Source organism: Hippichthys cyanospilos, chromosome 3 (genome assembly GCF_059441005.1).
Source record: "Hippichthys cyanospilos isolate Australia breed blue-spotted pipefish chromosome 3, RoL_Hcya_1.0, whole genome shotgun sequence".
Lineage (NCBI taxonomy): Eukaryota > Metazoa > Chordata > Actinopteri > Syngnathiformes > Syngnathidae > Hippichthys > Hippichthys cyanospilos.
In genome coordinates, this window is record NC_142371.1 from 32,222 (window position 1) to 54,807 (window position 22,586).

General features: G+C 39.5%; 4 protein-coding genes across 7 annotated transcripts; 1 reads left to right on the forward strand and 3 right to left on the reverse strand.

Annotated features, from left to right (window-relative positions):
• Positions 1–84: 84 nt before the first annotated feature.
• LOC148425257 (ragulator complex protein LAMTOR2) lies at positions 85–2,326 on the reverse strand. The gene is made up of 4 exons (XM_088411808.1): positions 2,090–2,326; positions 1,344–1,506; positions 440–529; positions 85–373 (listed from the first exon to the last, which is right to left on the reverse strand). Exons 1-4 carry the CDS (start codon positions 2,155–2,157, stop codon positions 317–319), a joined length of 378 nt encoding a protein of 125 aa, XP_088267934.1. The 5' UTR covers positions 2,158–2,326; the 3' UTR covers positions 85–316.
• A 1,296-nt stretch (positions 2,327–3,622) lies between these two features.
• On the forward strand, positions 3,623–10,806 carry LOC148425258 (E3 ubiquitin-protein ligase RNF115-like). 2 transcript variants are annotated; one of them, XM_088411806.1, is made up of 9 exons: positions 3,623–3,768; positions 5,259–5,317; positions 5,388–5,445; positions 7,187–7,470; positions 7,603–7,671; positions 7,769–7,841; positions 7,909–8,002; positions 9,644–9,759; positions 9,837–10,806. In XM_088411806.1, the coding sequence occupies exons 1-9, from the start codon at positions 3,691–3,693 to the stop codon at positions 9,954–9,956; spliced, it is 951 nt and encodes a 316-aa protein (XP_088267932.1). In that variant the 5' UTR covers positions 3,623–3,690; the 3' UTR covers positions 9,957–10,806. The 2 variants fall into 2 exon arrangements, with proteins under 2 accessions (XP_088267932.1, XP_088267933.1); XM_088411807.1 differs by having other exon boundaries at positions 5,391–5,445.
• A 38-nt stretch (positions 10,807–10,844) lies between these two features.
• Positions 10,845–17,363, reverse strand: LOC148425259 (lysosomal acid glucosylceramidase-like). Of its 2 annotated transcripts, none has more exons than XM_088411801.1 (11): positions 17,101–17,363; positions 16,840–17,031; positions 15,598–15,744; positions 15,317–15,450; positions 14,451–14,623; positions 14,292–14,381; positions 14,075–14,222; positions 13,065–13,289; positions 12,801–12,964; positions 12,602–12,718; positions 10,845–11,473 (listed from the first exon to the last, which is right to left on the reverse strand). In XM_088411801.1, the coding sequence occupies exons 1-11, from the start codon at positions 17,168–17,170 to the stop codon at positions 11,365–11,367; spliced, it is 1,569 nt and encodes a 522-aa protein (XP_088267927.1). In that variant the 5' UTR covers positions 17,171–17,363; the 3' UTR covers positions 10,845–11,364. The 2 variants fall into 2 exon arrangements, with proteins under 2 accessions (XP_088267927.1, XP_088267928.1); XM_088411802.1 differs by having other exon boundaries at positions 16,840–17,009; positions 17,101–17,262.
• Positions 17,364–17,579: 216 nt separating this feature from the next.
• Positions 17,580–22,203, reverse strand: LOC148425260 (small ribosomal subunit protein mS29-like). Of its 2 annotated transcripts, none has more exons than XM_088411803.1 (13): positions 21,981–22,203; positions 21,856–21,897; positions 21,638–21,751; positions 21,423–21,524; positions 21,227–21,335; positions 21,054–21,146; positions 19,653–19,783; positions 19,028–19,108; positions 18,613–18,777; positions 18,489–18,548; positions 18,325–18,414; positions 17,879–17,996; positions 17,580–17,805 (listed from the first exon to the last, which is right to left on the reverse strand). In XM_088411803.1, exons 2-13 carry the CDS (start codon positions 21,892–21,894, stop codon positions 17,720–17,722), a joined length of 1,188 nt encoding a protein of 395 aa, XP_088267929.1. In that variant the 5' UTR covers positions 21,895–21,897; positions 21,981–22,203; the 3' UTR covers positions 17,580–17,719. The 2 variants fall into 2 exon arrangements, with proteins under 2 accessions (XP_088267929.1, XP_088267930.1); XM_088411804.1 differs by having other exon boundaries at positions 22,154–22,202.
• Positions 22,204–22,586: the final 383 nt, after the last annotated feature.

A 22,586-nucleotide genomic window follows, 5' to 3' on the forward strand; every position in this document is an offset into this window, starting at 1 on the left:
AGTGAGTATAAACACTACATTGTTTTGATTCAGAAATCCAGTTTTCTGATGCCAAATCCCAGAATAAACCATAAAACTACAAGATTTGCGATGAGAAATTTTTATTGTACACATTAGAATCAAACCATACTCAACTTAATTACATTTCAATGGCACTTGACATATCAAAGTGAATGCTTCCTTAAGCCTTCCTTAATGTTATGATGAAACAAAATGAAAGAAGACGACACACCAAACAGACAAAATGATTGTTAATAACAGAAACAAACACTTTTACATGATTAAATTAAGAAACAAACATAACAGGCACTCAGTTTCAGGATGCGGCTACTTGGGTCAGAGGTTCTTCCAGGTACTGCACCAGAGCCTCGGCCTGCACGGCAAACGCACACGTGATCAGCAAATTGATGAAGATAAGCAATTGTTTTTGCTGCCTCACCTTGGCTTTGAGCATTCCGAAGCCCACCGTCTCTTTGGCGTACATGCATAGGAGTAGGTTGGCCACTCGCGTGATGGCCACTCTTCCCTCCTGTAATTTAAAAACAAACACTATTGTCAGCTGGGCACGGGTGGTAGCTTGGTTTGAAGGTGAGTGCTTTGTATTGGGCACTAAGGAACCAAATGCGATACATAAGTCATTTTTTGTGTGTAAACAGGACCTCAATAAATTATGTTAAAGAATGGAATGGAATGATTTTTCTATCATTTTTAACCAGACAGTATTTAAATGTGCAGTGAGTAATGACACCATACTTCATAATAACATTAAAGTTGATTGACTAATCAAGATCTGAGCATCAAATTAATCAACTATTTTGACAATCAATTTGTCATTTAGAAAGCTTGTTTAAAGTCGTCCAAATCTTCACCATTTCCAGTTCTTCACTTTAAATATTCTCAGATTTTATGTAGTCCTCATTGAAAGACAGACTTATCTTTGTGGTATATTTATTTTAAAAAGAAAGATTTGAAACGTTGATCAACATTGACTTCTACCTATTTTCAGACATGTTACAGAACAAACCCGAATATCAATTATTTGTGCATTTTTGCACTGTCAGTTCAAAATAACATCCTGATATATATTTTTTAAATCTGATTGATTAAATGATGGATCCGTTAATCATCCAAATAAACCTCAGTTGAAACACCATATAAACAAATATATTTTGCGAGGATAAAAACTAATGTTGGTGATGACGCTGGTACTTGGAGAGCCTAATATTTTTAAATGTTGTATGTCGAAAACATTTTTGCCCCCTGCAACACACTATTACAGTTTACCAAAAAAAAAAGTTTAGACACATTTTGCATGTGAAATTGAAAACAGAAACAGGTCTTACCATGCAGTCCATGAGTATGAATTTAAGTTTGTCCTCGTTGAAGGCCTGGTGGCCGTTCTTGTCGTAGGCGGCCCAGATGTTGCTGGCAATGGCGGCGGTGACCCGAGCGTCCGTGTCCCCGTAACCAGAGTAAGCCAGGAGAGAGCCTTCGTTGTTTAGCAATCTGACCACCAAAATGCAAATGAATAAGGAAGCCGCAATTGAATGAATGTTGGATCTTCCAGACGCCGTACGATTCAGGGAAAAAATGCCAACAAAACATCATTTGTGAGTGATTATGCTTTTTCTTTGACTCCTAATGTGGATAAGTGGCTATATAGAATGACTGGATGAATGGATGGATTCTAAAAGAAGTTACACCAACTGTGCAGCAAATTTATTTGAGGCAAACAGAACCCTGGAACGAAATCTACTTACAACTATTGTACTGTGTTTGGCACAACCCTGTTACTGAGTGTATTTTTCACAAGTAAAGTTACACTTTATTTGACTACATAATTTCTCAATTTAAAGTAAATTATAGTTAAACGATTATTTGGAAATTTCCTGGGGAACTAAAAAAAAACGCTCTACAATTTTTAACATGCGGAAGTAAAGAAACAGTTGGCATTTAACTGCATTGGCAACCATTGCAAAATCAGTCAATATCATGGCAGGACGTTTAACAGTCAATCGTGTAAGCCATTATTCGCCATTATTATTTTTTAAACGCCAGGTTAGCATCCGGCTAGGTTAGCAGTACTCACAGTGTGCTCTGGACACCATTTGTGTTGGCTTGGCTCAGAACCTGCGTCAACGCCTTCGGTCGTAACATGGTTGTTCTCGCTCAGTGTTTTTAAATTGTTGTATTAAAATAAGCACGTAAGGAAATTGTACGAAACACTAAAACAATAATGCTTTCAAGAAAGAGCTAGCGCATTTTGGAGCTGCAGCTTAAAATCATCACTTCTTGTGACAACTGGAGATACCGGAAGTTGTTGCCGCGTCAGCTGACTTTTGAGTTGCGTGCCTACAGCGAGGCTACGCTAGTGGGGGCTACGTGTCAGTGGATTCTGTGTTTTTAGACGACACGAAAACGAAAATAAAAAGAATGAATGCACAGTTGAAACAACGAAACTGGGAATACATGAATGTATTTTTAAAGCATGACTTAGAAGCACATCTTTCAGTCAGTGGGTAAGTTCAAATAACTTTCCCCATGGATGTGTCGCGAATTTGCGAATGTTTAATCCGATTTTTTTTATATATACATTTCAAGAATTTCATCAATCTTAGTTTTTAAATTGAATCTATGTTCAAGGAAGTTCTCAATGTTCATTGTAAAACAACTGACGTTCCACTCATCATCCCATAGCAAAGCTTTTTTAAATCAAATTTTCAATCTCTAAATGTATGCTTTCGGCATGCTGATTAGATCCATAGTCAAACATCAGGATTCTAGTGCCTGAGTTGTTAGGGATTGGAAAACAAAGGTCAATCACACCTTGAAGTGAAAACTGCTAGGCTGTCATTGTGTTTGACGTGATAAGCTCTTGTTGCGGTTGGGAGGGTAAGTTCAGGAGCATTAGGAAGACTTGAAAATGTAAGAGCATGTGGGAGTTGTCCATCTGCTAAATGGTAAATTAAACTTTAAAAAATTCACAGGTGACATTGTTGATATGAAGCATCTTAAGTTTGGCCGACCACATAAATGCAAAGCACTCTGCTGTGACTGCAGCCACAGGTAACAGGAGCAAAAAAAAAAAAAAAAACACCAATGTAGCAAGCTATAAAATAGTTCTTTGCCAAACTAAACTCGAGAACACCTTTGGGCAAGTCTGCGATGGACAAAATGAACTGTGTTTTATTTCAATGTTATTTCTGTAATTTGGTGAATGACAAAACGGCACCTTTATTCCTGATGGTTGAAAATAAGGTTGTCTCAAATACAGCAGAAGGTAAATGGTTACAACTGCATCTGTTAAAGTCTGTTTTAGAAAATGAATGACTGGAGCCCCTTTTTGTTGCTGTTTATCAAGCTTTACATTTGTCAATATAACACAATGTACCTACAAAAAAAAATCAAGAAACCTTTAGGTGAGATTATGAAGATATTAATTAGATACTTTAATTGCAGATCTTAATTTATCACTCAATTCTCTCATGAATACATATTTTTTAAACGTCCCCACCATTGAAAAATGCTCTTCTACGTTTGTAAACAGAAGAGCAGACGACCACTTCCGTAACGATTTTACCTTGCCGTAATTGGCCGGTCCACCGCGAGGTGCATGTCGGGAAGGGGGCGGGCTCGCGTACTGACTTGGTGGAGGACCGACGTCACTGTTTGTGTGCTCGCTTGGGAAAGATGGCGGAGGCTGCGGCTGTTCCCCCGCATCGGTTTTTCTGTCACTGTTGTAAGGGAGAAGTTAATCCGAAACTCCCGGTAAGACGTTCGATTTTTACTCTCGGCTTTATGTCGTCGTATTTACTCGATTGACAAGTTGGCGTCTTGGCCGATTACCGTGTGTTCCGCTTGCCTTCCTTAGCCGAAAAGCTAGCTAGCCTGCTAGCAGCCATCGGTGTTTGTTGTTGCAGTTGTGAACGCGTTAAATACACTGGTAACAACTTTAGATGTATTTTTCAAACATTGTGCATTTAAAGTACGCGGCCCGTATATTTTATTTGCAATGTTCATGGAAGACATTCATGTCGAACGAGTTAGCCTCAAGCTTTGGTCTGCTGTGGTTTTTGTGTATAGCACAAAAATACACAATACTGGACGAAATAAGATAATTTGAACTAGTATTTTAAACGCATTCGCGTCCTTTCCCCCCGCCTTTACATAATCTTATCCAAAGCAAGCGGGGAATTCTGCATCTATAATTTCAGTTTCCATATGAAATGCACAAACATGGGAGTAGAAAATTGAACACTGCATATGTACTTGACTTCATTCGAGTCCAGATGAAAGATCCAAATAATTTAAGGACACTTACTTTGTTCACTTTGCATTAGGTATGCATTTAAACTCTTAAGAATATATGTTTCGTTTTCAGTGGAATACACCTTAATTGAATTAGTAAAATGCATCTTTTTATTTACTTTCGATTAAGCCCGTGATAATGTTAAAACTGGACGTAATGTTACAATCGCTTGAATTAATTCTTAAATGCTGTGTAGTGTGTACTTTTTATGAACGTAACCTTAGTTTCAATTTGGAAGAACGCTTATACCTACTACACTATTGTAGTTTAATGTTGGCAACGATGACAGTGCTTAGTGGAACAACCTGAAATCAAACTAAAATGCCCCCAGCTCCATTTGAGAGCTGTTAGAATCCTATATGTTGATATATGTACCTCGCCTGAAGGGAGGGAGACAAGACGAGGGCATGCATGTGTTTTGTGTTGTTGCTCAACCTGAAGCAGCGGCCGCCTCCGCCGTTGTCGCCCACATTTGCATAATGACTTCATTTGACTGCTGTTGAAGTATTAGGGGACTCCGCTTACACCTGGTGGGAAGAAAGAGAGTTACAAATGAAGAGCAAATATAACTGAATGCTTGTCCACTCATGTGTTTTGATAGATTTGTTTTAAGTACCTTTTGAGACTGATTCAATACAATCCTCACTAGAGATGGAAAGATGAATCGACAAGTAATTGATATACTGTACTAATCAATAACAAATAGCACATCTCTTGCGACAAACTGATCACTGGACACATATTATTGTGTATAATCTTAGCATTTTTTATTGTCGTTGTTAGAACTTTATTAAATACAGTTTTGACTTTATGTTCAATTACCCTGGTCAACTTGGATGTATTTAAGGCCTTTTTGGGCAGTTTCAAATGAATCTTTAAAAATAGTTCTCTTCTTCCAATTTGGAGTGTTAGTCATTGTCTAAGTCTGTGCTTTGACATCTTTTTCAAGGAGTATATATGTCCCCGCTGCGACTCAGGCTTCATTGAGGAAGTGACAGAAGATTCCAGGTAAGAGTCATGACTCATTTGATTGGTTTCTTCTCATGACAGCTGTCTTTCCTTTTGTCTGTAATTCCAGCAGCCTCTTAGAGGGCGGCGCCAACGGACTAGATGACACAACCACTCAGTTTGCAGAGGTACGATTCTTACCCAAGTGACAGTCTCTAACTGAAACAATTAATCAAATAAAGTCAAAGAAATATCTCTGCCTCAAAGCTTTGCAGTGCCTTTTTTTTTCCTGACACGGAATGTTAAGGCTGCTACAACCACTGTTGCCATCTAGGCACCCGCATTGTCTAAGTTAGCCGGTCGATAATAAACAGCTCATTAGGAATGGGTGAGGACCGATAACTAGGGATGGATGAGTATCTTATTTCAAGGTATCGGTACTTGCAATGGCAGCCGATACTAGTACCGGCTGCTTTCTTGGATCAGTCTTGTAATCACAAAGCAGAAAGTACAAACTAAGCAACTAGAAAATAGTGATTACCGTATTTGTCAGAGTACATGTCGACCCCCTTTTTAAGTTTAATTGAATTTTACGAAAACGCGATGAGTCTACCCTTGACTTGAGTAGTTATATAGATCATGGCTGTCCAATTAAAACACATGGTGTGTGTATTTAAAATGACAAAATTAAGATAGAGGCATTTCTAGATTTTATATTGAATAACATAATGTTGCGGTTATGGGGGCAGAGGGTGGGGCTGGAGCTAGGCAAGACCGCGAGGCAATGTATGTGTGAGCATAGACGCAAATGCTGAGACTAATGTTGCAACAATGAAATGATTTGACGTTTCAATGTTTTATTTTTTGACACAGTTCAATATTAATTTGTCGAAAATCCCAAAAAGTCATCATCACTATCTGACATGCCAAATATCCATTCCCGTTTAACTCCCTGACGTCTTTATCTTCCTCCTCCTCATTTGTTCAAACATCCTTGTTACTCTTCCACAGTTAATCGTCTTTGGACTCGTCCAGTTTTTTTTTTAATTGATTTCTTCAAAAATGATTTGCTGATCATCTTACTTGGGATTCTATCCCAAACTTTCTTTATCCAAGTGATGATGGTTGCAAGATTACAGTGTGGAATGTTGCCCTTCGCTGTTTCTCCCCCCACCTGCCGACATACATGGCTTCAAGCACACGTCCACGGGCCGAAGGAGACAAGTCAAGCAGTCTTTTCCTTTTCATAATGCATCAAAGTCCATCGAAAAAAATGAGCCGCGTTGTTGACAACAGGGAGGCAAATCGGGTGGCGCTTGACAAAAGTGCATTTTTGCGATGTTCTGTGCACTGGAGGCACACTAGATCAAATTAGAGCTATATATAATCATTTTAAGCCTTGTAAATGGAATATTTCACATTCAAATGAAATGTTATTCAAACACAGTTAATTTGCTGTATAACAAACCGTGCGGTGCCACCCCAAGTAGACAACAAAGATACTTGGAGTTCAAAGCTCTTATATAAATGTGGAAAATCTCTTCTTACATGGTCAATCAATTTTACAAGTGCAAGGATTAATCAACAACTAACCAGCAGTCAAATTAATCAGTAATTATTTATTTTTTTACAATTGTTTAGAAACCAAAAATTGCCCAAATTCTCAGAATTTCAGTATATTTTCATAGTTCATTAAAGCCATTATAGATTCAAACCAACTGATTATCAGTCTTGAAACAACTAAGTCATTTACAAATGTCTCCTTTATTGTGAAAAGAATAATCAATATTAGTCAGTTTTGTCACACTATTGACCAAAATCAGTGAAAGAAAAAAAAAAACTTAATCTAATCTACTCTCAAAAATTTCAAAAGGTGCCTGCCAGTTTAATCAACTAACCTTCTGTGCTGTGTTGTCATTATCGCCGCAGCTATGGCACCTGTTGTTAATGGAGCGGCCATTTGCCATTGACGGCGACACACCCGACTCAGAACCCCGGCTCCCCGGTGGACGCTTAGGTGGCCTCAGCGACTTTGGGGGATTTGGAATGGGACCCATCGGGGGCTCTGTCCCCGCTGGCCTCGGAGGGCCCATGGCCAGTACGTTAGGCGCCGGCGACCACTGGGGTCCGGCGCGCCCCCCGCGCCTACACACGCAGAGGAGGTACCGGTCCAGAGTCAGCAGCAGGCCCGACCGGTCACCTGCTGTCGAAGGGTGTGTCGGCATTTCCTGAATACAAACACATAACGCAAATTTAGCATAGATAGCTCCAACTCAATCACATTAGCAGTTTTAATTTCAAGTATGTGCCGTGGTTCGCCAAAATTTTCAATGTCCATCACGCAGGATTGTACAACAGTTCCTCGCTGGGCTTTTCGCCAACTCTGGAGTCACTGGCTCGCCGCCGCTGTCATGGTGAGATGCCCTTAGCGGAACCTCATCAGATTTCTGTCAGAATGTTATTTCATATTCCGATATGAGCATCCGCAACTGGCGCTTTGCGCTCCTGCAGGACAGGGATGCTGCATTCTAATCCAGGAGACTACGCCTGGGGACAGGGAGGACTGGACGCTGTCATAACACAAGTACAGCATAAAAAAAAAAAATGTGTGTATTTTTTTCTTCATGTTGCTAATGGTTTTGTGTGTGTAGTTACTAGGTCAGCTGGAGAACACAGGGCCTCCTCCAGCAGAGAAAGAGAAGATCTCTTCTCTACCCTTTGTGAATATTTCTCAGGAACAAGCAGGTTGGACTCGTATTCTGTCTTTGCCATGAATAAGTAATACTTTTTTTCCCTCATTTGCTGTCGACTGAGAATGGCGTCATCTGCTCAAGGCTCAGTATCCACCTACCACGGCTCACCTGCTTTACGGGTTTTGTTATGTGATGTTTGCAAGCTGAGTTGTAATGTCATTTTCAGTTGACAGCAAGGGGCAAAATGGACACCTGCTGATTTGAAAACATATGAATAAATAAGGTGAATATTTAGGATTTACAAGATTTGCGAGTGGTCAGAGACCCCGTGAGACACCAGAAAATTTCAGCAGCTGAATGCCATCTCTAGATTCCGAACTAAAAAAGGAACTCTCAGTCACAAGCTCACTGAGTTACTTTGGAATCATTCACGTGATGGAGTATGTTTCACAATTTGTACCTTGACACAGAGTAAAACCCGCTTAAAATAATTCATTATTTTTATTCACCACTATGGTATGGAGAAATGTTTCTTGTTTAGTTGTTAATAATTATTTTGCATGTTTGCATATTCATGAAAGCGTTCTGAAGTTTGGAAACCACAGCTTTAAAGTGATACTGATCTTATGTCAGCATTTAAAAATTGTAACTGTAAACTGTAAACTGTATTTGGTTTCAATTTAAATGCACAATTTAAAAAGCCACTTGCTGTCGACTGAGAATGACATTGCATATGCTTGGGTAACAACCAATCCCGACTCAGCTTGTGAACCTCACAATCCGGAAAACAGTTGAGCCATAATTGGCCGTTACCTGCGCCTTGACCGCCCGGGGTGTCGTCTGCAGTTGCCAGCAAATGGAAATGTGCTTTTAATAGAACACGAAAAATAATATAACAAATGAATTACAGGGAAAATATTACATTCTACTGCTGAAAATGGCTAATATAACATGAATTACAGGGTAAATATTACATTCTACTGCTGAAAATGGCTGTGTAGTATCTCCTTTAAGTCACTTTACAATTTAACACAAGTCTTACAAACACAAATAAATATAGAAATCTCTTGAAAGTCAATATACAAGTTTATTTTGGCTCATTCGGCACCCCTCTTTTGCTTCTAGTAAATTATAGAGCAGCTTATACCTTTGACACACAATCAGTAGTTTCTTACTGTGTGATACACTAGGACAAGGACGACAATCTAATTTACATTTCTACTGCTGCTGATTTGCATAGTACACACCTCCAGAAGTCAGAATTGTACCAAGAATTATGTATTACGACTGAATAAGTAACTGTTGTTGACTTTGTCAATAGAGAAGTGAGCTCATGTTCTGGTGCCCAGTGACAATGCATTCTCACTTTGCTGTGCAAACTAAAGAAATAGTAGTAGTAGAACCCCATAAGAAACTTTCTTATTAGCATTTAACGCTCAAACTGTCTGTTAACATAAGCAGTACCTGAACTTCCTAACGTTTCATAATACATCCTTTAACGTTCTCACCTTGAACAGCTGCAGTTTAAAAGCAGAGCTATCTGACAGGGTAGGATGCCATGCTTTGTTGTCGTACAGCAGGAAGTACCCAAATCCACATCCTATAGGCCCTATAGTATAGGGCCACAAAAGAGAGGAATTATTTAGCATTGTCAGAAGTTTAGACATCAACTGTGTTCAATTTGTGCGCACAGACTGTTGTATGGAATGTCCAGTGTGCAAAGAAGACTTTGAGGTGGGCGAGGCCGTAAGACAGCTCCCCTGCAACCACTTCTTCCATTCAGCCTGTATAGTGCCATGGCTGGAGATGGTGAGTCACAACTAAAACACAAGCAGCATTGTCGTCGCACTTAAAAACCTAGCTGACGCCGCGTCGTCGTCCCGCAGCACGACACGTGTCCCGTTTGTCGGAAGAGTTTGAACGGCGAAGACAGCAGCAGCCAGCCCCCGTCGGAGTCCCCGTCCCTTTCCATGGACCCCCGCACACAGGAAAGATGGTCCTTCTGAGAGGGGGAGGGGGAAAAAAAACGCCGAGAAGACACTTCTCGCTCCTCCCTTGCCTCCGTTGCCGTCATAATCACTTTTTTTTTTTTTTTTTGTAATTTTCAGTTAAATGTCTTTTCTCCTTGAACCATGTACACAGACATATGCATCTTAAAGGAGACATATTAGACATGTTATTACAAATTGTGATATGCTTAAGTCAAAAATCCAAGACGTGGTTTTGGAGGTTCTTTTCCGTCTCATGCAAATGAGTCGTCTCTCATTTATACACATTTGTATACAAAAAAAAATTGCTAGTCCGTTTCCATAATATGTCCCCTTTAAGCTCTCCTCTCCGTTCCAGATGAGGCCCATCCATGTTTACTGGCCAAACCATTTCCCCTTTTAGACCCTAGTTTGGGCAAATGTCAGCCCTTGTATCTCAAATCTGCCACACTGCTGTAATCATTTTCAAACTATTTATTTTTCAACTGTCCATGGGCTTTTTTTTTTGGGAGGGGGCAGGGGGAGGCTTAACATTTTAATTTAAGCATTCCTAAAAGGGAGATTGCCGCACAAAATCCTCACACGAGGAAATCAAATTGAGTCATCAGCGCTCGTCCCATATTTTCAATTCCACCTACTTCTACTGGTGTATATATTATAATCTGATGTCATCCCTTTCCTCCACATTTTTACCATTTTTTTTAATGTAAATAATCGTAGTCCACAAACTAAAGGTTTGCCAAGAAAACAACATTGAGAATGGAGACGCAAATGTGAATGACGTACATGGTTAACAAACTGTATATTATATAAATGAAAAATGTCTATGATGTATTAATAAAGTGACAACAATGGGTTTCCTCCTTTAGTTTGTTTGTTTTTTTTTCCCAAAAGGTCAACACAGGCTGAACATCACTTGTTTTTATTTGAAATTAAATAGTAACACGTTTCATTATGTACAAAGTGTCAAGAGCAGATATGGATAGAAACCCAATAAGTCTTCCATGCATCAAATCTTGGAGCAAATCACAAGTTTAGCAGCAAGCCTCATAGTTTGGTAAATAGCTGATTTTTAAAAAAATGGCAACAGTTCCCACAAGCACTGGTAAAAGCAACGTTGCGTAAATATGCAGTAGTGGGTTTACTTAATATTTATTAAGGACACACCCAAAAAGAACACTTAAAAACAGAATGGACTAGTTAGGTTGCAAATGTTTTGAATGAAAATTCATTCTCAAATTCAGACTGATCTTGCAACATTAACATAACACATTTTACAATGCTTTTTATCATTAAATCATTGTAATGAAAAACTCATTGTTTATCATTCTTCCTCTACATAACTTCTGTAGGAAGTTTTCAGATCAGAAAAGTCATTTGCCGAGATGACGCTTACCTGTTTGTGGACATGAAAAATAAAAACACCTTACACTTTTGTGTACCAAGCGAGTGTGAGTAAGGAATGAGATGGTGCTGTAGAAGGAATGTAGCCCATCACTTGGTCCCATACCTCAAACAGGATGTCTGATGATGACCTAAACAACACATTCGAACCATTCAAGTTTCACTCACTTGGCTAATTTGAACACAAACAGAATTTGAACCTTCGTTGAGTTCCAAATTGTTTAACAAACCCTGATTCCAAATAGGAATTCCAAGCTACATTCTGGACATGTTATAACAGATACAACACTGGCCTGCCAGCAGTCCTGACCTGTTTCCCATTGAAACTGTGTGGCACAATATGAAGCGCAAATTACAACAACAGATCCTTGACTTTGTAAAAGAAACCAAGCTTTGTCACAGTAAATTGAAATAAAATGGTAACTCCTGAAATTCAGGAGCAGAACGAAGACATAAAAATGGAACAGCATGTGAAAGGTGTTGGTCCGATAAATGGTAACATTAAGTTAAAAAAAAAAAGGATCTACAGCACATTTGATTGAGTATTATGTATCCTTTGTACGGAGCAGCTCAATTTAAGCCTACCACATAAATGCAAAGCATCCAGCTGCGACTGCAGCCACATCTAACAATAGCAACAAAGACACTAACGTCTCAAGCCACAGCAATGCTCTTTTCCAAAATAAACTTGAGAACAACTCGTTTTTGAGCAAATCTGCAAAAAACAGGATGGACAATTGTTTATTTTAATGTTAATTTCTAATTATTTGCCGATTGACAAAACAGCGCCATTCCTCATGATGGCCGCAACTAAAGGTCGCAGCTAGCACTTGGGACCAATCTCAAATACAGCAAATGGTGACAACTACATCTGTTAAAAATAGCAATTTTTGTTGTTGCATTTTTTTTTTGCCCCGCAAATATAATAAAATGCATCTAAAAAAAAAAAAAAGTTGTGTTTTTTGTGTGATTAATTAGATCAATTAATCACACACCTTAATTGATCTCTCTTTTTATTTTTCTCGACAAAACTATTTTAAATAGTTGAAATACATGTAATGGTACATAGAAATGAAAAAAATCCTATGTACTTGCGTGACTGACCCATCACCGATCCCCTCAGTTAGCTCAATAATGGCAATTTACACTGTTTGTTAGCATAACGCTAAATGACACACAATATGTACGTGGATTTCTTTGATTTATGTTTGACCGTGAATGTTGACGTGCGACTACGGACATTTACTGTTTCATACAACCTGTTGAGGATGATGAGCACCACTAAGCCGTCTGGTCGGATGAACGCAGAAAACTCAAGATTTGTTTCTCCACTGGCGGATACACCCACTCTTTGAGAGTCTTCACACAGGAACTTACTAGGCCCGAATTAAGAAAATATACATAACAAAAGTAAATTTGACTGCTGCCTAAATATGTAATTAGATTCCGTTTCACTACCTGAAGTGGGCCATGCTGTAGAAAGTTGGCTGCTTATAGAAGACGTCCCGCTTAGCATCAACTATGATGGGGCTGTCCACAAAATTCTTCACCCAGTTGGGCCCGCCGGTCTGATCCAATGCCAAGTTCCAGTCAGTCCAGCCCGTCACGTAATGATTTAAATCCTAAAGATAAAAACAGAAAAAAAAAAACCCTAGTCCTGGCTTGTTTTGACAGCCTGCAGGGCTGGCTGAATCACACGCCTTGAAAATGGGCCATTCTTACCTCCAAAATATCATGCGCGTATTGTTCGGCCCTCTGCCAGCTGCCCAGTTTCACCCCCCGGTCCAGGGATGTCCAACCTGCACAGGCCTCGGTGCCAAACAGGTAATACTCCGGGTACAGATGATAGGTGGCGTCCAGGCTCAGCCCGGCAGGGATCAGGCTGTCCAGGTACCAGTGCACCGCCACCCCGTGGATGTAGCGGCCTGCGTGGATGTCACTTAGCACCTGGTGACAGTCACATCACATGTTTTGGCTTGGAAAATATATTTTGCTGCGCGATACAAACATGTATTGACACATACAAAGGACATTTTTTTTTAGTATACTGTATTTTCGTCTTTACAGATTTCACAGTCATATCTACCAATTTGTTTTCATTTAAGGTGACTGTGACTTTCTCAAAATGTTTTGCTCCTCCCTTTCCTAGTTTTAATGTTCCATTTTTTTGGGGGAGGGAACATGTAGTGGCACGTAGGGAATTCTTGGGAACACATGAATGTGCTGTTGTCGGTAAAACAAAAATAGCATTGTATTTCCTCATACTGTGGTGTCTTGAGAATGAGATACAATCCAGGCCATGACCAAAGTTTTAACACAAAAAATCTCAAATAATCTTCCGCCATCGAAACGAAATGCCATAAATTTGTTCTGTCCGAACAAAAAAAGACAAATATCCGTGTAACCGGTTGCCCAACCGATTAATCGACAAGCCAATTAAAATGGACGATTATGGCTCTTTAAACAACAACAAAAAAATACTCGACAAAATGGTTAATATTTGCAGATTATTTAAACTTTTCATTTTATGTACTGTGACCATTCACAGCAGTTGCACTGTGTACAAGTAACTTATGTCATTAGTTTTTACTCATAATACCTTGTAGGCTTAATTACATACTGTATTTGTTGATATATGAAAATGTTTACTTTTTTTACTGAATAGAAAGCTATCTATTGCAACAATGCCTCTCCATCAAAAGGCAGGAAAAAATCCACCATGGCGCACTCACCACTTTGGCCCAGTGAGGCAGCAGCAGGCGGTTGTCATCCAACACGAGGACGTGAGTTTGCGGGAATGATGACGCGTGGAGGGCGGGGCCCAGGTCCAGGGCTACCCAGTCCCTCTGCTGCTCAGGAGTGAAGCCCAGCGCTTGGAAACTGCAGTGACATAAATGTCTCAAAATCTGTTGATATTATAATGTTAATATCCCATGTGAAAGTGGACACCTGTAATTTGTCATCCGTCCCGCTGTAGGTTCATTCCCAGTGGTCACGGCCCAAAATGTCAAATTATACTTGGCGTATTCCTCAAGGAATCTGTGCAGGACAAATAATCAAACAATAATACATGCTTTCATAACAACATACTGTATGTACTCGAATCACCTTATGTAGTACTGAGCCCAACTTTTATGCTCCTTTCCGCCAGGTTTTCCCTTGAGGGAGCCTTTGCCTATGAGTGCACCGTTCGTCTTCATCCAGGCGGGGGCGCTCCAGGCGCTAGCTAGCAGAGACAAGGCTTCGGGAGCCATGGCTTGGGCTCTCTGCAGCAGAGGGATCTGACAACCGTACAGACGCACACGCACACAAACACACACACACACACACACACACACACACACACACACACACACACACACACACACACACACACACACACACATCACAAGACATTCAGTACTGTGTATGTCTCCACGACGGATATTAAAAGTCCACACACCCCTGAGCATAATCTACCTTTTTATATGGAGGACCAAAACTAACTAAATAAGTGAAAATAAAAATGAATATAAATAAATATAAAGGGAAGTAAAAATTTAAAATCTATATATACTGTATATATAGTAAAATTACACACAACGTTTCTAAAATTATTCAAAAACTTAAAGCCTAAATATGGCTGTATTCAGAATTGACTGACCACATTTGAATTCACGTGCCCCTGTTTATCCTCAAAGTTCAGATATTTTAGGAAACTTTTCTTGACATTTGTGTAGCATTACTAAGAGCTGGAAGTGCCTCCAAAATAGATGAAAAGGCAAGAAGAAAACTAGCCAGAAAGGATGCCAAAAGGCTGGTAACAAGATTGGAGGAGATGCAGAAATTTCAGGCAAGTCGTGGCTGTGAAATGCATGCGACAACAATCTCCTATCTTCTGTCTTGATTTTTTATCTGTTCATATCCCTCTTCCTCTCTCCCTCCCTAGCTTTGTCTCTGCCTTTTTCTGTGCGTTTCCGTCGGCGTGTCCTAACCTTCAGGTGCACATCTTCAGGAGCCAGAGTGAAATTGTGCAGGCTGTAGTCATCCCGTGTGTCCGCATATGTGTACTGACGTGTGGAGAAGTCACAGCTGGCCATTGGCACACGCACCACAGTGTAACCTATACCTGACAACGCAAAATAAAGACACATAACTTTCTTCGTTTTTACATAATATTACCATTACCTCTTTCTCTGACAGTGTCAATCAAAAGTGAGAGTTGCATTCAACAGTTCTTGTATTGTTTCTCCATAAAGAGTTATGGCGCATGTACCTTCCTTAGAGAAGTATTGTCTGAGAAGTTGGTCTTGTGCTCCAGGAGAAAGCGACAAGATGTTGAGTGCTGCCGCATCTGTCATCGCTCCGCCAAATCCTCTGATCGTCTGGTACTTCTTATAAGGAAGGAGAGTCAGTCTCAAGCCTGAGGGTGACATACTGTATGATCAACACACTACCTGCCTGTAGTAAGCCAAAATAGAGAACAAATGTAAAGAGTCGAGGCTTTTAAATTCAAGTACCTCTGTGGAATATGGAGGACCGAAAGTGCCAAAATTAAATAAATGTTTCATTAACTAAGTAAAGGTTTCATTAATTAAATCGATTTGTCATTAATTACTCAAATGTTGCATTAATTATAGAATTTAAAAAATCTGTGTCATTAAATGTATGATTATTTAATTTAATTAATGATGATTATATGGATAGAAAATACATATATAATTAGTTACTTAATTATTTATTTCATGGTCAACTGTTGCATTGTTTCATTCATTAATTTTATCTGTCAAAGTCACTCGTCAAAGTTATTAGAGAGCCAAAACCGGATTAGCTCAAATCTTGTCCAATCCATTGCTATGGCCTGAAGTGGTTGGAAACATGGCAGCTACGATGATGGAGGCCCTTCATGAGCTTTCAAGAGATTTAGTTAGAGATATTCTAGACCGGGGAAACAGGGCTTGCAGAGAACGATTTTATACAACGTAAAGAGGAGGAATTTTTCAAAATAGTTGCGAGTTATTTCCCCACTTTCCAATCACGACATTGATCCAAGAGTGACCGATGAGCAGGGTAATCGATCAAGTGTTTGGACTCTCCCATCAAACTTTGAGAGTTTGACAGATAAAATACATTCATAAAGCTCCTCAACACAGAAGCGTGAAAGAATAAATTAAAAGATAAGTAATCATACATATTTTTTTTAATTTAATAATTGGTATTTTAATTAAGGTCATGTTTAATGAAACAATTACTTAATTCCATATTCAATTAATTGAACATTTAAATAATTAACATTTAAATAAACATTGATTTATTTAATTCAATATGTAATTAATGAATAAAACTTATTTTTAATTGATGAAACATTAAATTAACTAATGTAACATTGAATTAGATGATGCCAATTTGATTTAAATTTTTAACTGTACATTTATCTCTTTAATTTGAGCACTTTCGGTCCTCCAAAGTGGCCACCATGTTTATTACATTTGAAAAGCCCAGACAGTATGAGACTTACCAGAACCGGTTCTGTTGGGTCGGATTGGACCTTGGCTGTTCTCCAGCCGGCTTCCGGCCATGCTGCTCAGGTAGGAGATGTAGTGACCCAGTGGCGGAAGAGACACGGTACCGAGGGTGTCGCAGTACGTTGAGTTACACTCACACACCACCGAGTCATGGCCGAAGCTTCTAGCAACACACTTATTGCGTTCTTATAAAGACAGGACACAGAACCAGTCTTAACATGGCTTAAAGGCGGTTAAAGGTGATTTTGCTTTACCTGTGAAAGAGGTTGTTGTTGTGTGGAGAATGGCTACTAGCGAAACCGCAAAGTGCAATGACAGAAACATTTTGAAGATGGAAACTTTCTACCTCTCGTCGGGCATCACGAGTCAGGAAATGGCATTCAAATACGAGTGTATGCGTCAATAGGACCGCATATTCAGAATTATTACAATGTCATTTAGTGAACTTTAGACACGTCTCGTTCCCTTTAGATAGCAAAGACTTTGCCATGGAAGCGTTAGATTTTGGAGGAGTGGGTCATGTGACCTTTCACGTGGTATGCGATTTCCAGGATATGCCATTTAGAGGCGCTGTTGTAAACCACGTGACATGACGAAGATCTGCCAGTTGGAGGTGCTGTTTGATCAAGATATTAATTTTTCCCCATAGCTCGGGCTAATAACAGTGATCGAATTAGTGTATGTGAAATTATGTACACAACTGATAAAACATTAAAAGCAAACTCAACACATGTTTAAAAAAAGACGTTCCAACATTTATTAGCAAACATGATATGAATAATTTACAGATACACATTATAGACATGAATGTTGAGTTTCTGCATTTCTAGTGTGCGGATATTTGTGTGAAATGAGTGGTTGCTGTCTGGGACTTCATAGGAATGCGCAAATTCTGTCCATTAAAGATGGATTCCTGTCAGTCATGAAGATGATCTCTTTCTTGCCCTCTTCTGTTCGGCCTGGGGAGGAAAAATTGGATAAGCATTACATAAGTATGGTTGTATTTCAGAAAAAATAACAAGTGACTCTCACTCATTGGGTGCTGCAGCCAGTTGCGGTCAATGTAGTACAGATAGCAGCTCTCAAACTCCTTCTCGCTGTACCAGGGCACGGACACTGGGATGAAGGGGTCCATGTTGTCAAAGCCCCTCTAAATGACCAAAGAGCAGATTTTGCACGACATGCTTGATATTTTCTATCAGCAACTAACATTAACCCTCTTGAACAAAATTGCCACACAAGTGTCTATGCAATAAATATATGTAGTAAACATGTATAGTCGTTAAGTATTGTTAGTATGTTATTGTAAGATTACAAGTCTTTCATAGTGTGTTCCTACTACTCCTTGATACTGAAAAGCAAGTAACTAGCCTAAACTCCCCCAGATCCTGCAGTATTATTAGAATTCGATAAAGCCATAGGCTCCTTTTAACTACGGCTGATTCAGCTTTGCAAGGAACCAACTAGTAAACTCTGACCTCTCCCAGGAGCTCTTGGGGCAGGTAGGCCAATTTGGGTGGGTATACAGCCCCCGTATGAGACAGAGTGGTGATGATGGCGCCCCCCGTCTGAAACAAGAAGCTACATGTAAAGAAAGCCAGCAAATCTTAAGTAAGTGACACTTTTTGCATGTTATTCTCACCCAGTCATTCCTCATCATCTTCCTCAGGTTATATATCAGCGTGAGCTCATCTGGATCCACCTGGTACCCAAAACAAACATGTGAAGACGCAATGCTGCGTGAAGCTTAGTTTAGATTTTCTCACCTCGGTCTTGTCCTCCTTTTTGATGCTGGACTTGCCCCACAGAGCGTTGACACCGTCCACAGCCACGGCCAGGCGGAAGTCACAGCCCGGCTGCCCACTCTGCTGTTTAAGCTCCTTCATCAGCGCTCCCACCACATCGGTGCTGCTTTTTACGCGAGAGATGCCCTGACATGGAAATACCAAACATGTGAGTACAACAATCCACACTAGAGCCCAGCTGCTAAACTGTTAACTAACTATGCAAATCAACTATTTACATGGTCTATCAAGAATTTTCACCTATCATGAATGGGGATGGAGCGTAATTCACAATAAATGTGGGATTCACTGTGCCTTAATTATATGAGGCTTTATGCATGAGATGAGTTCAAGCGCTGATGAGATGAAAAATGAGAAGTAAAAAGAAAAAAAGAACCTGATCCACCAAATTGCCAAGAGGGCTTCCCTCGTCGGTGAACTCTCTCTTCGTCCACACATAGCGCTGCTTTGTCTTTATCTGGAGGCGGAAACGCAGATGCAGAGTATGTTTTAATTGAGACTTCATTTATTATCATTTTAAGTCCGAATTAAAAAAATAACAAGCACTTTTGAACTAATACTTCATTCAGGACGGATTTTTATGGGAGAATTTTTCATAAGAGCGCCTTTATTGAATTCATTTAGATGTGGCATGTGTAACTACCGGTAATTGAATTGCCCACCGAGTGTACCGTTTGATGTCTAACTACGCATTTGATTTTAAAGACGGAAAGACTTCATTGTCTGGACGTCAATGATTATATTTTAATTAGGCCAAGTACATTCTGAAGTGCCAAAGCATAATGACTTCCATTAATGTCTCATTAAATAATTAAGCCCAACGTGCTTTGCATCTGCCGGCAAGCACCTGCTGCTTTATGTGCATCAGCATGTAACTCGGCCTGCTGTGACGACACAATGAAACCGCATTTACTGTCTCCATGTGCCTTGTTAGTTACTGCTTGATACGAGTGCCAACTTATTAATCACACAGCTATTTAATGTATAATTTGGATTTTTACCTTGGACAGGAAGGGTTCGTTGGTGATTTTGAAGTTGCGCAACCATTCAGTGGCTTGTAAAGGTTGGTCGAAACGAGAGGTGTTATAAGCGGAAGGCAGCAGCTCCTTGCAGTTTTTCACCCAGATGTGAGCTACATGTAGAAAACATACAAAATAAATCTTACTTGATCAGCACTCAATTGATGTGTTATTTATTTTTCACACCTGTTGTCATGCAACTCATGCTGAAAAAGAGACAGTTGTTGGCATAGCTTTGAATTCAAATATTTAAGGCTGAAAGAAAAAATATTACAAGACAAAGACATTTTAAAAATGTTTTAAGAGAATTGTAGGAATATTTTCACAAATAACGTTTAAAAGGGGAAATGTGCTGTTTTTTTAGATGACAGAAAAGTAATATTTAACATTTTAAAGAGTCATTGAGAAAATATTTCTGAGTGCCATCAAATCTAATGTCCAGTGACACATTCTGTTTTTTTTGCCTTGAATAAATGATCAGTTTGTGACTCTTAACTCCATTAATCCTGCATTGGTCATGTGGGGTGTTTACACACCCTAAATACAAAAAAAAGTCTTTAGGGTGAATCATACAACTGGTTCAACGAGTCAGGAAAGTAAATGGGAGAGACAAAACATGTACTGGTAATATAGGAATTACAAACATTTAACTTAAATTGTTTTTATTTATTTTAATTATGTTTTTATTTATTTTATTTCTTTTCAGTGACAATATACAATGTCAATATTCTCAGATTTTGATAAATACAATGGGGCGTCACAGTAGCTGTTCGCAAATGGGGGTACGTGTGCCCCCAGGGTTTACGTGAAGGCAGTGATGGGGGAATGTGAGAATTTAACAGGGATACTGTAGGTACAGTAAAAGATTTCATTTCAAATTAAGAGCACATTAATAGGAACATGAAGCAACATTGCTAACTGTGACTCAGCTAGTGACTCATTTGCAAAATGTTATATTCCTTTTTTGTTGCGTTTAATACAAGTGTGCATTGTCATTACTGATGCAATTTCTGTCTGACAAGACAGGAATAAAACAATGACGTTAAACAGTCTTATTTCTGGAATTTCTGAAAATAAAACATAAAATATATAAACAAACACATAGCGATACCTATACAAATGCAGTTCTGAAAATGAATAAAATAGAAATTAATGGCACAACACACTGTTGTAACATTTTAATTTTCATCCAAAATAGCTTTATGCTAGTTTAGGGGTACTCACTGAAAAAGGTTGATAACCACTGCTTAAAACAGCATGATTTAAATTCGAGACTTTTGCTAGGCAATATTAAACTTTAAATTTTGATTTGACGATCATCAGGACTATATAAGTGACTAGAACATTGATGCCTACAGTAAATGCTTTTTTTAAAAATCTCACCATCAGGTACATGCAGCACCAGCCATCCTTGCGTGTAGCAAAAGTGGACAACGTGACAGAGAGACAATGTCTTGCCACCACCCTTTATTCCATCTGAACAAATCATAAGGTTCATGCACAGATGGGGACTGTCTTTCCTGTGTGTCAGACTGTGATGAATTTGTCAAGGATACAGAACATATAGCGCTGAGCCGGTTTGCTCATATCCAGTTCCTTCAGGGAGGAGATGACCTCCAGTGCTGGCCGCCTCACCATCACGGCCGCTTCGGTAAACGTCTTCATCTGCACAAGGTGAGCTCGTGGTTAGAGATTTTTTTGGGGAAAAAAAACGTATCAAATAGTGAACTGAGAATGTGTTAATGAGCCAACCTGTTGCTGATATCGCCGAGGGAGCCCATGAGGGAAGAAGGTGCGAATGTGTTCAGGCGAAATCTTGTAAAACTGTCCAATGTGTTTCTCTGAATGACAAGCCTTACATGGCACAGAAAAGTGAGCAAAATCAAGTAAATTCATACGCAACGCATGATGTTACACTTACACCACATGCTCATTGTGATACGTGGAGGAAGAGTAGTTTTACTTACTGGATCATTCTCCTGTGTTCTAAAGACTGCAAATGGTTCAGGTTCTGGCTCAACTACCAAGGCCTCCTGCTGCTGCCCTGATCCACTTGAATGAAGCCACCGAACATGTGACACCTTCAAGAAAATATACATTGCTGGTTAGGCAAACATAAAATTAATGAACCTAGCTTACTGCGTGAACTACTCTGCACAAATTTAAAATTTCCTTTCAAGCTCACCGTGTGTCGAAGCCTGAGCGACATTCTGTGAAGGGCCATCTTCTGTGAATATGGAGATAAGACGCTGTAACAAACTGACTCAAAAGTGTCAAAAAGGATGTCGTTTTACGGAACTGTCTTGTCACCTTAGTTAGGTAAACACGTAGCAGCTAGCTAGCCAAATAGCAAACAAGTAAGTAACAGACAACACTATTACTTTAGCAATTACAAGCACACGGTCGGTCATAAATTATTGTTTAGAATAATGTTCTTCGATTGTTCACATTCCAAGAGACCGTGGAGGTAAAACCGCACTGACGGTGGTAAAAGTCAATGTGCCAGATACGTCACGGGCGCCGCCATCACGCAGCCTGTCTGAACGGAAGTGACGTATTCGCACCCGCCAATCACGTCGCATCAGGCAAAACAAGAGCAAAATGGGGTTGAATTTCTTTACTACATTATTATTAAATGTGTAATTTAAGACTTTACAGTACTGGAATAGTATAAAAATCTCCGAAACATATTTTTTAATGACTCAATTTAAAGATTAGGTGCATTTTTTCCTTTCCCTGGTTTTCTTCCATAATACCATTTCTGGGGTTTGCTTTCGTTAAAACACCCCAAGGGTAGAGAATTATAAACACATTTCTACAGTATATTTCTTGCCACGCTGCAACTGGCTAGTTTTAAGGGTGACTTTGTTTCATGCACTGAGCCAGCCCTCATCCTGTTGTGCCCAGCTGCTTGTT

Excerpts from the sequence above, each read along its gene's own strand:
- LOC148425257 (XM_088411808.1), bottom strand. The coding sequence starts at position 2,157 with ATGTTACGACCGAAGGCGTTGACGCAGGTTCTGAGCCAAGCCAACACA. Across the intron at positions 1,507-2,089 it reads AATGGTGTCCAGAGCACACT|ATTGCTAAACAACGAAGGCT; the intron begins GTGAGTACTGCT and ends TTTGGTGGTCAG. Across the intron at positions 530-1,343 it reads TCATACTCATGGACTGCATG|GAGGGAAGAGTGGCCATCAC; the intron begins GTAAGACCTGTT and ends TTTAAATTACAG.
- LOC148425258 (XM_088411806.1), top strand. The coding sequence starts at position 3,691 with ATGGCGGAGGCTGCGGCTGTTCCCCCGCATCGGTTTTTCTGTCACTGT. Across the intron at positions 5,446-7,186 it reads CAACCACTCAGTTTGCAGAG|CTATGGCACCTGTTGTTAAT; the intron begins GTACGATTCTTA and ends TTATCGCCGCAG. Across the intron at positions 9,760-9,836 it reads TAGTGCCATGGCTGGAGATG|CACGACACGTGTCCCGTTTG; the intron begins GTGAGTCACAAC and ends GTCGTCCCGCAG.
- LOC148425259 (XM_088411801.1), bottom strand. The coding sequence starts at position 17,170 with ATGTTTCTGTCATTGCACTTTGCGGTTTCGCTAGTAGCCATTCTCCAC. Across the intron at positions 14,382-14,450 it reads TGGGCTCAGTACTACATAAG|ATTCCTTGAGGAATACGCCA; the intron begins GTGATTCGAGTA and ends TGTCCTGCACAG. Across the intron at positions 12,719-12,800 it reads TACAGCATGGCCCACTTCAG|TAAGTTCCTGTGTGAAGACT; the intron begins GTAGTGAAACGG and ends ATTCGGGCCTAG.
- LOC148425260 (XM_088411803.1), bottom strand. The coding sequence starts at position 21,894 with ATGGCCCTTCACAGAATGTCGCTCAGGCTTCGACACACG. Across the intron at positions 18,549-18,612 it reads AAAAGGAGGACAAGACCGAG|GTGGATCCAGATGAGCTCAC; the intron begins GTGAGAAAATCT and ends TTTGGGTACCAG. Across the intron at positions 17,806-17,878 it reads CTGGCTGCAGCACCCAATGA|GCCGAACAGAAGAGGGCAAG; the intron begins GTGAGAGTCACT and ends TTTCCTCCCCAG.